The 12,339-nt window shown below is 46.0% G+C and overlaps 1 protein-coding gene across 1 annotated transcript; it reads left to right on the top strand.

Annotated features, from left to right (window-relative positions):
* The first annotated feature begins 1,228 nt into the window (after nucleotides 1-1,228).
* Nucleotides 1,229-5,305, top strand: XBP1 (X-box binding protein 1). Its single transcript, XM_054006545.1, has 5 exons — nucleotides 1,229-1,542; nucleotides 1,622-1,718; nucleotides 1,859-1,996; nucleotides 2,799-2,962; nucleotides 5,021-5,305. The coding sequence occupies exons 1-5, from the start codon at nucleotides 1,244-1,246 to the stop codon at nucleotides 5,208-5,210; spliced, it is 888 nt and encodes a 295-aa protein (XP_053862520.1). The 5' UTR covers nucleotides 1,229-1,243; the 3' UTR covers nucleotides 5,211-5,305.
* The last annotated feature ends 7,034 nt before the right edge of the window (nucleotides 5,306-12,339 follow it).

Raw genomic sequence — 12,339 nt, 5'->3', positions numbered from 1 at the left:
AAAGGTGTGAGATATCAGCCGTAACTAGTCACATGGTGCAGTTAGCACTGAACGGGTGAACAAATACTTACAGTGGATAGCTTGTTCTTCATACCACAGACAGGGAACTAGGCAGTACCCTAACACTGGAATAATGCCAAAAAACACAGCTGTAGTGTGATGCCTTTGAACTTTTTAAGCTAATCTTTTTCCTTCATTACTTTACTCTTTAGCTATTTTTAATTTGCAAACAAACAAACAAACTGCAGAAATAAACACAAGAGAGGGAGTCCTCATATGCCCAACCACTTGGAAGGTGAAGGGCAACTGCCCTAGAAAAGCAAAGCACACAATTGATACAGATTTTTCCTCCCTTGGTATCCTGCTGTTAATTAATTTATCTTGTTAGACTGACCTAACACTTGGTAAAGCAACCCCCATCTTTTCATGTATTTATACCTGCTCCTGTATTTTTCACTTCATGCATCTGATGAAGTGGGCTCTAGCCCATGAAAGCTCATGCGCAAATAAATTTGTTAATCTTTAAGGTGCCACAAGGACTCCTCGTTGTTTTTGCGGAGGCAGACCAACATTGCTACCCTCTGAAACAGAGGTAAATGATACAATTGGCACAAGGACCTTGTATTTTTTGTATTCATGCTTGCATTCCATATACAGCAATACCTGAAACTAACTGTTGTTACAACCTACAGTTTTCTACAAAATTCAAACAAAAACAAGACACAAAATCCTGTAAATTGTTACTGCTTTGAAACTTGATGCATGTGAAATGGATCTAATGGCCCTTAAGTTTATTTCTCTTCCCTGGCCCGAAGCCTCTGCTTTTCCAGCAGCGCACTAGCGTCTCTTCCACAGCCTCCCGCGGCTCCCTCCCAGATCTCAGAGTCACGCTTGGCTCTTCCAGGTCTCTCTGGGTGCAGGGCGCTGCGCACCTGGACAGAGCCGCGCAGCGCCGTAGCCGGAGGCTCTTGCGCAAAGCGGGGTCGGGCGCAGCCAGCGCGGCGAGCGGAGGCCCCAGGCGGGGCTGATGCAACGATGCCGCAGCGGCAGCAATACGAGCCCGGCGCCGACTCTCGCAGGCCGCGTGGGCACGGCCCCGCCTCCCGCTAGCGCTTCCCTCCCCCAACCGCTCTGACGCAATGTAGTTGCACTTTGCCCCTTGTCCCGGGCCAATCGCACGCTACTGAGTGCTTGTCGTCAGACGGCACTGGCCAATGGGGCTAAGCCACGGTGGCAGAAGGCGATGGAACGCGGCGGAGCCCAGCGTTCGGGCGGTGGAACGTTGGCAGCGCCGGGCTCTCAGCAGCAGCAGCAGCGAAGCAGCCCCGCGTCTGCCATGGTGGCGCTGCACGGTTCCGCCACCCCGCGGCTGCTCCTCATCCCCGGCCAAGCAGCCGAGCCCCTGGGCGCCGCAGCCAGCCGGCCCCTCTCCGTGGTGCTCCCGGCCGGGGGCCCGCGCTCCCCCAGCCCGGAGCTCCAGCAGCCTGCCCGCAAGCGGCAGCGACTCACCCACCTGAGTCCGGAGGAGAAGGCGCTGCGCAGGTGAGCGGGGCGCCGTGGGGGGGAGCGGGTGGACGTCTCCGCCGGGGCCGGGGCTCAGACCTGCGCTGTCTCCCCGTAGGAAGCTGAAGAACCGCGTGGCGGCGCAGAGCGCCCGGGACAGGAAGAAGGCGCGGATGAGCGAGCTGGAGCAGCAGGTGTTGGAGCTGGAGCAGGAGGTACGGCTGGGGCTGCCGCCTGAGGGGCTGCCTGGGCCGAGCCCTTGGGGAGGGAGTCCGGCGCCGCATGGCGAGCAGGGGGGTAGCGGCGCGGGTTACGGGGGCCTGCTCCGCTGAGGTCCGCTGTGGGCTTCTTTCAGAACCAGAATCTCCTGCTAGAAAACCAACTCCTGCGGGAGAAGACCCATGGCCTCGCAGTGCAGAACCAGGAGCTGCGCTGTCGGCTGGGGCTAGATGCGCTGGAGACGGAGGAGGAGGAGGAGAAGAGGGAGCCTAAGGTGAGTGCGCACCTGTTTCCTGTGGGGGAATGGGACAGATGATTCTACTGGCAGCTCCTTGATGCCTTAGTGTCTGAGATGGGCAGTCCAGTCTCCTGTTGCTGATGGGCCAGCACCGGATACTTTAGTGAAAGGTGTAAGAAACCCCCAGTAAGTAAGGTGGGATGATCTGCCCTTATACTAGGTCTCATCAAGATGTAATAGATTGACTTAATACATCCTGAAGCTTAATATCCTTCCAAAATCGTTAATATTAACTGCTACATGGGGAGGGGGTGGCCTCTCTCATCTCCACTGAGCTTTAAGTGGCCGCTAGCTGGCAGCTTGGAAGAAAACCCAGCAGCATTCAAAGAGTTAATTCAGCACCCTCTCAAATCTGCATCTTATGCTGGTCTCCGTGTGACCTGAATGCAGAGTAGCATTAAATGTGGCCACAAGAGCTGGTGGTGAATATCCAGTATGTGGCACAAAGGGAAAATAATGGACTGGTAAGGTTAGCCTCCTTCAGAAGGTGGTTGTGGATCCAGTGTAGTGTTAACGGATGTCTCAGACTGAAGTTAAAGCTCAACCACAGTGGTGTATTTTGAACACGTGTCTACAACAGTCATCTCACTTCCCAATCTCTGCAGCGCTGTTCCTCGTTTTTGGTACTAGCCAAGTGAGGTTGATATTCACACAACCGACTGCCAAAGGATGGTTGCATGGCACTCAGTATCATATCCTTGCAATAATGGCAAGAACTTCAGCAGGTGGTTTGGGAGTCAAAATAATATCTGATCCTTAGTTTTCTCTTCTGCTACAGGTGGTGATGGAATCACAGGTGGATGAAATCAGGATGGTGACCGGGTCCGCTGAGTCCGCAGCACTCAGACTACGTGTTCCTCTGCAGCAGGTGCAGGCCCAGCAGTCACCCCTCCTGACAATCTCCACATGGATTCTGATGGCATTGACTCTTCAGACTCTGAGGTGAGCAGTCATTCCCTGTTCACAAATCATGAGTTTTTGAAAGAATTACAGCCCAGCTGTGGTATTCGGGGCAGTAGAATTTGAGCTGTAACACACCAAAAACGTAGTTCAGATGTGAATGTGTTGAGGCAGCTCTTGCTAGGCTGGCACATTTCAAAGGCCCAGATGCTCTGATATATTTGTGCTTGTGAATCTTGGGCAAGAACTACTGCCATACAAGCTGTTTCCAGTAAGTCAAAGACAGGTAGGGGAGGTAATATCTTTTAGTGGACCAACTTCTGTTGGTGGGAGAGACCTGTGTAAACTTGAAAGCTTCTCTCTCACCAACAGAAGTTGGTCCACTAAAAGATATTGTCTCCCACACCTTGTCTCTCTCTAATATTCTGGGACCAACATTGCATATTGGGTATTCTAAGAGACCGTTCAACATGAAGTGGCTTATTAACACTACTGCGGTCATAGGACAAAAAGAGGACTGTAAATTAAGTGGAAGTTAAGTTCATTATTTTGAAAGCAGTTAAATAGTGTACATTAGGTATTCCCATAACCATTATCATTCAACTTTTGCAACATGAAGCATAGACTCCTAGAAATATAGGTCTGGAAGGGACCTTGAAAGATCGTCTAGTCCACTGCACTGAGGCAGGACTTAAGGATACCTAGAACATCCCTGACAGGTTTGTTTAATCTGTAGAATCCCTGTTATTGGAGGCTTTTGTCACCTTCCTTGGAAGTGACCTATCTTTATAGTTAGATTGCTAGTGTAGACAAAGCCTTAGGTTAGCTATTTTGGCAGTCGGGGTATGAAAAAACACACCCCTGACTGACCAAGGTTACACGGACAAAAGTGCTGGAGTGGACAGCCCTATGTCAGCAAGAAACCCTCTCCCACTGACATAGCTATAGCAGCTCATTGGAGGTGGCTTCATTATGCCAGTGGGAGAGCTCTTTTCCACTGGCATAGAGCAGCTACACAGGATACCTTGCAGTGGTGCTGTAAAGTCCGTAGTGTAGACATAGTCTAATCTCCTGGGCTGCAGATTGAGTCATTACTACTTGTCCTACATTCAGTGGACGTGGAGAACAACTATCTTGTCCTCTATAACAACCCTTAACATAATTGAACACTTATCCCCTCTCTACTCAGTCTTTTCTAAAGACTAAACATGACCAGTTTCTTAACCTTTCCTCATAGGTGAGGTTTTATCACTTCTGTTGCTCTTCTCTGGACATTCTCCAGTTTGTCCATATCTCGCCTAATGTGTGGCACCCAGAACTGGACTCAGTACTCCAGCCAAGGTCTCACCTGTGCATAAGAGAGCAGGACATTTGTTTCATGTCTTACATATGATACTCCTGTTAATACACCCCAGAATATTAGCCTTGTTTGCAGCTGCATCACCTGTTAGCTCATTTTCAGTTTGTGTGCATGTAAAAACCCTGAAAACATACAGTCCTTCAAAGCACATGCTGTATTTCTATTGTAGCTTTGGACAGGTTTTAAGTAGCCTAATATTGTGAAGTCTACTGGTTACTGTTCAACTGCTGTCTTGATCCCAAAGAGTCAGATACAAGGACATGTGAAAGCTAAAAGCCAAGGAACAAACTAGTTGATACTGATAACCTTGTGGTCATGGAAACTACTGCTCAGACTAGTTCCTGGTGCTGACTCTTTTTATTTCCAGATTTTGCCTTTGTTTGCTGGCTCTACAGAGATTGTAGGCAAGGAAAGTTTTTGTTTGAACAGTACACACCACTGTGCAGGGTACTTGATCTTGAGTGGGGCCCCATAGGGGGTACTGTAATGCAGAGAACAGTCTAATGATGCCAGTCAAGCTCCTAGAAGGGTTAATGGACTAGAAAGCTCTGGGTTAAGTAAATGAGCATATCAGAGTACATGTGCCATTCCCATTTGTGCCATTCCCATTTGTGCTGCCTTTCAGTACCTATCAGCTCTTCAGGTCATATTGAGCTTAGCCTACCGGGGATCAGGAGGGGTTGGTTTGTGTACAGTAGTTTGCATGTTCCTTTTAAAATGGTGGGTTTTGTATTCTTCAGTCTGATCTGCTATTGGGCATTCTGGACAGCCTGGACCCAGACATGTTCCTCCGGTATGGTAATTCAGAGTCATCGTGCTTGGAAGAGCTTGAGGAAGAAATCTGTGGAAAAGAATCAGATTCCTTACCAGCCTCCCCCACTCCCTCTGTGGGGTCCTCATCAGCCAAGTTGGAGGCCATTAATGAACTGATCCGGTTTGACCACGTGTACACCAAGCCCCTAATCCTTGAGATCCCAGCTAAAATGGGCAGCCAAGCTGATATGCTAATGAAAATAGAGGAAGCATCTCTCTCTCCCTCAGAAGACAAGGACCTCCCTGAGTCCCCAGTCTCAGTGAAAGACGAACCTATAGACAACTTTTTGCCTGAGCTGGGTATCTCAAACCTGCTCTCATCTGATCACAGCCTTGAGACCTCTTGCTGTCTGTTGGATGCATGTAGTGACTCTGGATATGAAGGATCCCCTTCTCCCTTCAGTGATCTGCCCTCTCCACTGAGCACAGTCCATTCTTGGGAAGATACTTTTGCCAATGAACTCTTTCCCCAGTTGATCAGTGTCTGATTTATTCATTAGTGTTGCATCTCTTCTGTGGAGCAACACTTTACCATCTATGCAGGGTAGCAGGAACCATCTCCCCTTTTTCTTAAGCCAGAAGTAAAGTAGATGGCTATTTAAAAAGCAATGTTCTTTAAGAAAGTGTTTTCACCAAACCAAGTATTGCTAATTTGTGCCCATCTCAGACTCAATAGAACTGGGTATAATGGTGCCCTTTGTACCAGTACTTTCTCTTGAAAACAAAATGGCTAATTGCCCTTATCAGAAACTAAAAGTAATGTTACCCTCAGAAAGAAACAGATGCTCTTGTACCTACACTGTATCTTGCCCAATTTGGGCAAATCCTCCATACCTAGGAGAAATTTATTTCAGGGGCAGTAAAGGGGGGAGGAGTTTAAGTCCTTGTCACAGCAATGGCCTGCTTAGGCATGGGGCTATGCTTCCCTCTATGTACAGACAGTTGGCTCAACATAAGATTAAAAATCTCTTGTAAATTTTACATAACTTACTATGTAAATGCTTATGAAAGTTTTTCTATTGCTATTTAGTTTCAGTGAATTGCTTTCTCCATTTAATATTTAAAACTACCTGTGCAATTAAAAAAGTGCAATGAAAATACTCTCTATACTTCCATTTTAAAGATAACAGCTGCGTGGGAGAAGGTCTCTGCTTCTGTGTCAATCTCATATTGCTTACATGGTAAAAGGATGGGTGTTGTAATGGTTCCCTTATTGTACAGACATATAAAATGGCTTGTTTTGGTGCCTGTCTTTGCAACAGCTCAATACAGCTGTGGAACAAAACTGGTTACAGGACCATCTTTGGTCTGATCAGCTATCAAAGCCTTCCAATGGCAGGAGCATGCTCCATGTGATTTGGCGTACCCACTCTGCTGTTGAGAGCAGAGACTTTAAAGGGCTTGAAACACTACAACCGTACATATAAAATGAAGGGGTCTAAAGAGTTGTAACTCCTCAAAGAGATCTTGGAGTCATTATGGATAATTGTCTGAAAACACCCACTCAATGGCAGCCCAAAAAGCTGTGAATGGTGGGAATCATTGGAAAAGAGATAACACAACATATCCTAGTGCCTTTATATAAATCCATGGTACACTTACATCTTAAAGATGTGTGAAGAGGTAGTTGCCCCATTGCAAAAAAAAAAATGGGAATTGGATAAGGTACAGAAAAGGGCAAAAATGATTAGGGGTATGGAACAGCTTCCATGGGAGGAGAGATTAAGTAGACTAGGAATTTTCAGCTTGGAAAAGAGACAACTAAGGGGGCATAGGATAGAGGTCTATAAAATCATGACAAGTGTGGAGAAAGTAAATAAGGAAGTGCTATTTACTCCTAACACAAGAACTAGGGATCACCAAATTAAATAAGTTTAAAACAAACAAAATGAAGTATTTCTTCACACAATGCAGTCAGCTTGTGGAACTCTCAGCCAGAGGATGGTGTGAAGGCCAAGACTATAACAGGGTTCTAAAAAGCTAAGTTCAACAGCTCTTAACCAGGATGGGCAAGGATAGCGTCCATCACACAGTGGTTCTCAAACTATTGTACTGGTGGCCCCTTTCATATAGCAAGCCTCTGAGTACAACCCCCTTATAAATTAAAAACACTTGTTTATATATTTAACACCATTATAAATGCTGGAGGCAAAGTGGGATTTGGGGTGGAGACTGCCAGTTTGCAACCCCCAGTTTGAGAACCCCTGCCATCGCATCTGTTTGCCAGAAGCTGGGAATGGGTAATGAGTTGGATCACTCACCACTTGCCTGTTCATTCCTGCAGAAGCACCTGGCATTGGCCACTGTCAGAAGACAGGATACTGGGCTAGATGGACCTTTGGTCTGACCCAGTATGGCTATTCTTATGTTAGTGCTTCAGTATAGACACTACTTCTGCCCTCAGGAGGCATTCTCTGGTTGGTGTAGCTAATCCACATCCCCAAAAGGTGGTAGGTAGATGGAAGAATTCCTAGGGATTAGGTTGGTTTAACTATGCTGAGCTAATTCGATGGGCTGACTTAGCCTTTGAATGGAGACCAGGTCATTGTAAATTCCAAATGCAAACTACTCTAGGGTAGACTAGGTAAGGGGAGCAATAGTCAAAGCTGCTTTATACTAGAAAAACTACTGTAGAATGAAGCAGTTCAGCTGAACCTGATCTAAAGCCTCTAAGGTTATGTCTACATTTAACACCTAATAGTGGCACAGCTGCAGGAGTGTATGCAAATGGGAGGGGTTCTCATGTGGCTGCAGGTAGCCCACTTCCCCAAGAAGTAGGAACTAGGTCAATGGAAGAATGCTTCTGTCAAACTAGTGCTGTCTACAGCATAGCCATGTCACTCCAAGGGTGTGGATTTTTCAGGCCACTGAAAAACAGCTGTGCTGATGTAAGTTTCCAGTATAGAGCAGCCCTAAGTAACAAATCATTACGAAACAATACCTTCAGCTTGCCATTCCACCTGAGGAATGTTTTCTTGTGACTTATTTTTGCATAATGAGTGTAAGAGCTCCTATTCAGGTTCTGGGAGGTGCACCCACCCACAGCTAACAGACCCTCCCTCAGCCTATGGGGAGGATCCACTGAGTCCAGGACTCAACAAAAAAAAAAAAAAAAAAAAACAGGGACAGGTATGAGGATCAATAGTAGGGAGCATGAAGGCAACACTGAGCAGAGAATCCCAGATAGCACCCCCTGCTCCTCAAAAGGTGTCAAGGGAGCCAGCAGACACCACCCAGAGGAATTCTGTCCAGATACATGAGCAGAGAGAGGAACGGAAATAGGCCCCACTGTCACAGAGAACCCCATCAGCCAACATCCTCTCCCTGCTGTTATAGATGGCCATGTTGGCCATCACTAGGAGGAGGCTATTAATTTTATGAGCATATATTTACCAACGTTCAATTTTTTTTTGTTCCAAGCTATTTCTGCAGGAATAAGTGTGGGTGCAGTACTATACTATTCTAATACAAAGATGTTTCTTAAGAGACGAGTGGAAAATTGAGCTAATCACCCCTCATGTAGCTTCTGTTACATGGTTATCATGAACAGGTGGGAGGGCAACCCCATACTCCACAGCCATAAAGGCTTGACATTCATTAGAGGGAGAGGAAGCATTCGAAGCTTGGATAAAGGGAGACAAGTCAAATTTGTGAGTGAGAGGTGGTAGAGTTTGTTATTTTTTCAATAATGATAAGGTGTCAGAGAAGACCAGGGGCACCCAACGGAGTAGGGAAACCACACACACACACACACACACACACACACACAAAAGGAGGTAGAAGAACAGTTCATGAAAGCCAATGTGGGATAGCAGCTAGTGTGCTGAAGAGAGGAGCACAGCTTGATTGAAGGAAAAGCCAGGATGGAGAGGAGAAAGAAGATGAAGGCAGAAATTCTGAATCGCTTCTTTAGAAATTTTTGCAGCCACACAAAGCAAGCAGAATGAGGCCAAAAGAAACAAATCCTCTGTCAATTATTTGTATTACTATAACATTTAGAACCTCTTCACAGACCAGAATCTCCTGAGCTAAGTGCTGTACAACACAGCAAAAAGAGCTTACAATGTATAAAAATATAAGTACAGTAACTCCTCGCTTAACGTTGTAGTTATGTTCCTGAAAAATGCAACTTTAAGCAAAACAATGTTAAGTGAATCCAATTTCCCCATAATAATTAACGTCAATTTGGGGGGAGGAGGGGGGTTAGGTTCCAGGGAACAAACGAACCTATCTATATACACACACACAGTATAAGTTTTAAACAATTTAATACTGAACACATCAATGATGATTGTGAAGCTTGGTTGAGGTGGTGGCGTCAGAGGGTGGAAGAGAGTGGGATATTTCCCAGGGAATGCCTTACTGCTAAATGATGAACTAGCACTCGGCGGAGCCCTCAAGAGTTATATTGTTGTTAATGTAGCCTCACACTCTACAAGGCAGCACAAATGGAGGGAGAGAAGACAGCATGGTAGACAGAAACACACCCTGTGTGAGAGAGAGGTGCATTACCCCTTTACGTACGCTGACCCCACTCTAAGTACATTACCTTTTTAAGTAGATCAGCAAGTTGAGTCGGCAGCTACTGCCAGCAAGTTCTCTCTGTCCTGAGCCCTGTTGTATTCCGCCCCCCCCTCCTCCCCTGCTCTATGGAGATGGGGCAAGCTGGGGGGGGCCAGCAGCAGGGGGGAGGGGGACACCTGACATTAGCCCCCCTCTGCATAGCGAGCAGGAGGCTCCCAGGAGCAGCTCCAAGGCAGAGGGCAGGAGCAGCACATGGCAGTGGGGGGAGCAACAGCTGAACTGCCCTTCAACTGATAGCCTGCTGGGCAGCTACCGCATATAGAACTTAAGGGAGCTGATGGGGGGCTGCTGGTCCACCCTGGTTCCAAGCTCCCACCAGTTAGCTCCAACCGGCTGCTCTTTCTGCAAGCAGTGGACAAAGCAGGCGGCTGCCAAACAACGTTATAAGGGAGCATTGCATAACTTTAAACGAGCATGTTCTCTAATTGATCAGCAATGAAACAATGGTAACCAGGACGACTCAGTGAGGAATTACTGTATAAAAAGACAGATAGCTACAGACCCAGGGAAGTCAAAAAAACAATGCAGCAATATTGATGAGCATGATAGGCAATAGCCTCAGCACTCCTGCAGCCTAACCCGTGTCCATTTTTTTTTGTAAGCAAAACTGAAAAGAAGAGCTTAAAGGAGGATAAAGCTTTAGTTTTGCAAATGTTTACAGGGAGCTCCTCCCAACCATGAGGGGCAGCAAGGGAGAAAGTACAAAAGATGCTTTTTTGAAATTTTAACTAGTAGGCAGAGGTTGCCATCATGGGCCAATCAGAGACGGGAGTCAACATCTTGATACTAAAAGATAAATGATAGGCCTTGAAAGTGAAGACAAGTAGCTTATGTTTGATATGATAGAGGAGAGATGGAAAGAGGCATAACAGTTAAAACACTGAGCTGTGCGGCATCCTGAATGGATATGAGTAGGGAAAGGTTACATTTATGAAGGAAAGAGAGAAGGATGTTTTAGTCATCAAGATGAGAACTTGCACCTGCTTCTCTCCACAGCCATTAGAAGTCACAGATCCCCTTATCCCCACTGCTGCAGGAGTTCCCTAAGCTGGTAGATGTGGCATATACAACATCAGTTACACCATAGGGTTAACAGTTGCAGCTATTTTAAATGTTATTTCACATATGTCAAAAACAACACATTAAACACTCAAATCCTTCAGACTAGAGGATGGGGAGAGACAAATCAGATCTTAAAATGTGACTATAGATAGAGAATCATTACATAAGGGACCTGGGGACCCCAGCATTAAAATAGAAGGGTTGCTATGGGCAGGCTTTCAGTCATGGTAAGTTTTAAGATCTGTGGGTTTAAAAAACAAAAAACCACAGAACAATTTTGTGAGTATGTCAGAGGGGCAGAATTCCCCCCAACAAAATGGACCTTCAGCTCTTCTCAACAGATACCCCTTCCTACCTCAGACTCTGTCCTTTCAAAACGTACTCCCACAGACCCTAGGCTTGAGGCCAAAAGATTCTTTATATGCAGAAGTATCTAATATCTGAAAGTTGCACATGTGAAGTCCCCAGAATTCTGTACCTTGTCCACAAAAGTACAATAAGATCAAGAATAACTCACTGAGGCCATGTAGCCCAACCCATTGCTCTTGTGGCCACAGTCCACTTCCTGCACAGATGTATATGTGAAAGACACCTGGCCCTTGAAGGGCTGTTTGCACTGAAATACTAGACCGTGTAACTGATGTCATTATGTTGCTTGCTGCTCAGTTGCTGGATTAGTCACATGCAGTTTGCACATTTGATAGGGACGGTAGCATTCACTTCTGGGAAAGTATTACACAATTGTGACAGTCTCATTATATCCAGAACATCCTCACAACATGAGGTATAGAAAAGTTGGGTGAAAATGCCCCTCCCCTACACAGTTGCAGCAAAGGATTTCCAGCAAGGACCAGAGCTGTTAGTTCCTGTTACCATCTGGAGCTCTCACCATTTCACTCATTTTCCTGCTAACCTAGTGACAGCTCTCCATTTTAGGTAGAACTTTTTGTGGTAAACAATATTCCCCTTTACTTACAATAGCATCTTGAGTGAGCTAAAATACTTAAGTTTCACTCACGTGATTTAGCTGAGAAGTTGCATTTCCTATGCATCTGCAGTGACTTGTAACCAGATGAGACACTAGACAAAAGCACAGGACACAATGGGAAAGTCATAACTGTCTTAGACACCTTACTAGAAAGTAAGGCATTTATTTTTTAACTAATCACCACAGCAAACAACTGCCGAAAATGAGAAAAAAAGTTTTAAGCTGAGTCCTTTAGCTATCGGAACACCTGCCATAGTCTCTAACATGCCTCCCACAAAGAAAGCCTATTCATCCTCCCTCAGAAAACTGATGCCCCTAACTGTAGAAACCTGTTCACCCTACTCCAAGACACAATTTAGCGTAGTTATCAACCCTCTGCTACAGAGCCACTCAAAGGAGAGTCCAGGTCAGTCTGCCTTGGCTCATATTTACTTACCCTCTCCTTGTGTTCAGATTAGCTCATGCACCCAGACTTAGCTGCATTACATATCATTTGTGATGTTACCTGGAAGCCTTCGGGATGAGACACATTACAGCAGTGTACAGTATTTTTTAATTTATTAGGCCCCCTTTCCCCAGACTTCTCCTCTCCAGTCTCTTAAAAGTGTTTAT

The sequence above is a fragment of the Malaclemys terrapin genome, chromosome 16 (genome assembly GCF_027887155.1).
Source record: "Malaclemys terrapin pileata isolate rMalTer1 chromosome 16, rMalTer1.hap1, whole genome shotgun sequence".
Taxonomy (NCBI): domain Eukaryota; kingdom Metazoa; phylum Chordata; order Testudines; family Emydidae; genus Malaclemys; species Malaclemys terrapin.
The sequence above is the reverse complement of the archived record's forward strand: the minus strand, read 5'-3'. Positions and strand labels throughout refer to the sequence as shown.

Coding starts and splice junctions, on each gene's coding strand:
- XBP1 (XM_054006545.1), top strand. CDS start 1,244: ATGGAACGCGGCGGAGCCCAGCGTTCGGGCGGTGGAACGTTGGCAGCG. Junction 1,543..1,621: donor GAGGAGAAGGCGCTGCGCAG/GTGAGCGGGGCG, acceptor GTCTCCCCGTAG/GAAGCTGAAGAACCGCGTGG. Junction 2,963..5,020: donor TTGACTCTTCAGACTCTGAG/GTGAGCAGTCAT, acceptor TGTATTCTTCAG/TCTGATCTGCTATTGGGCAT.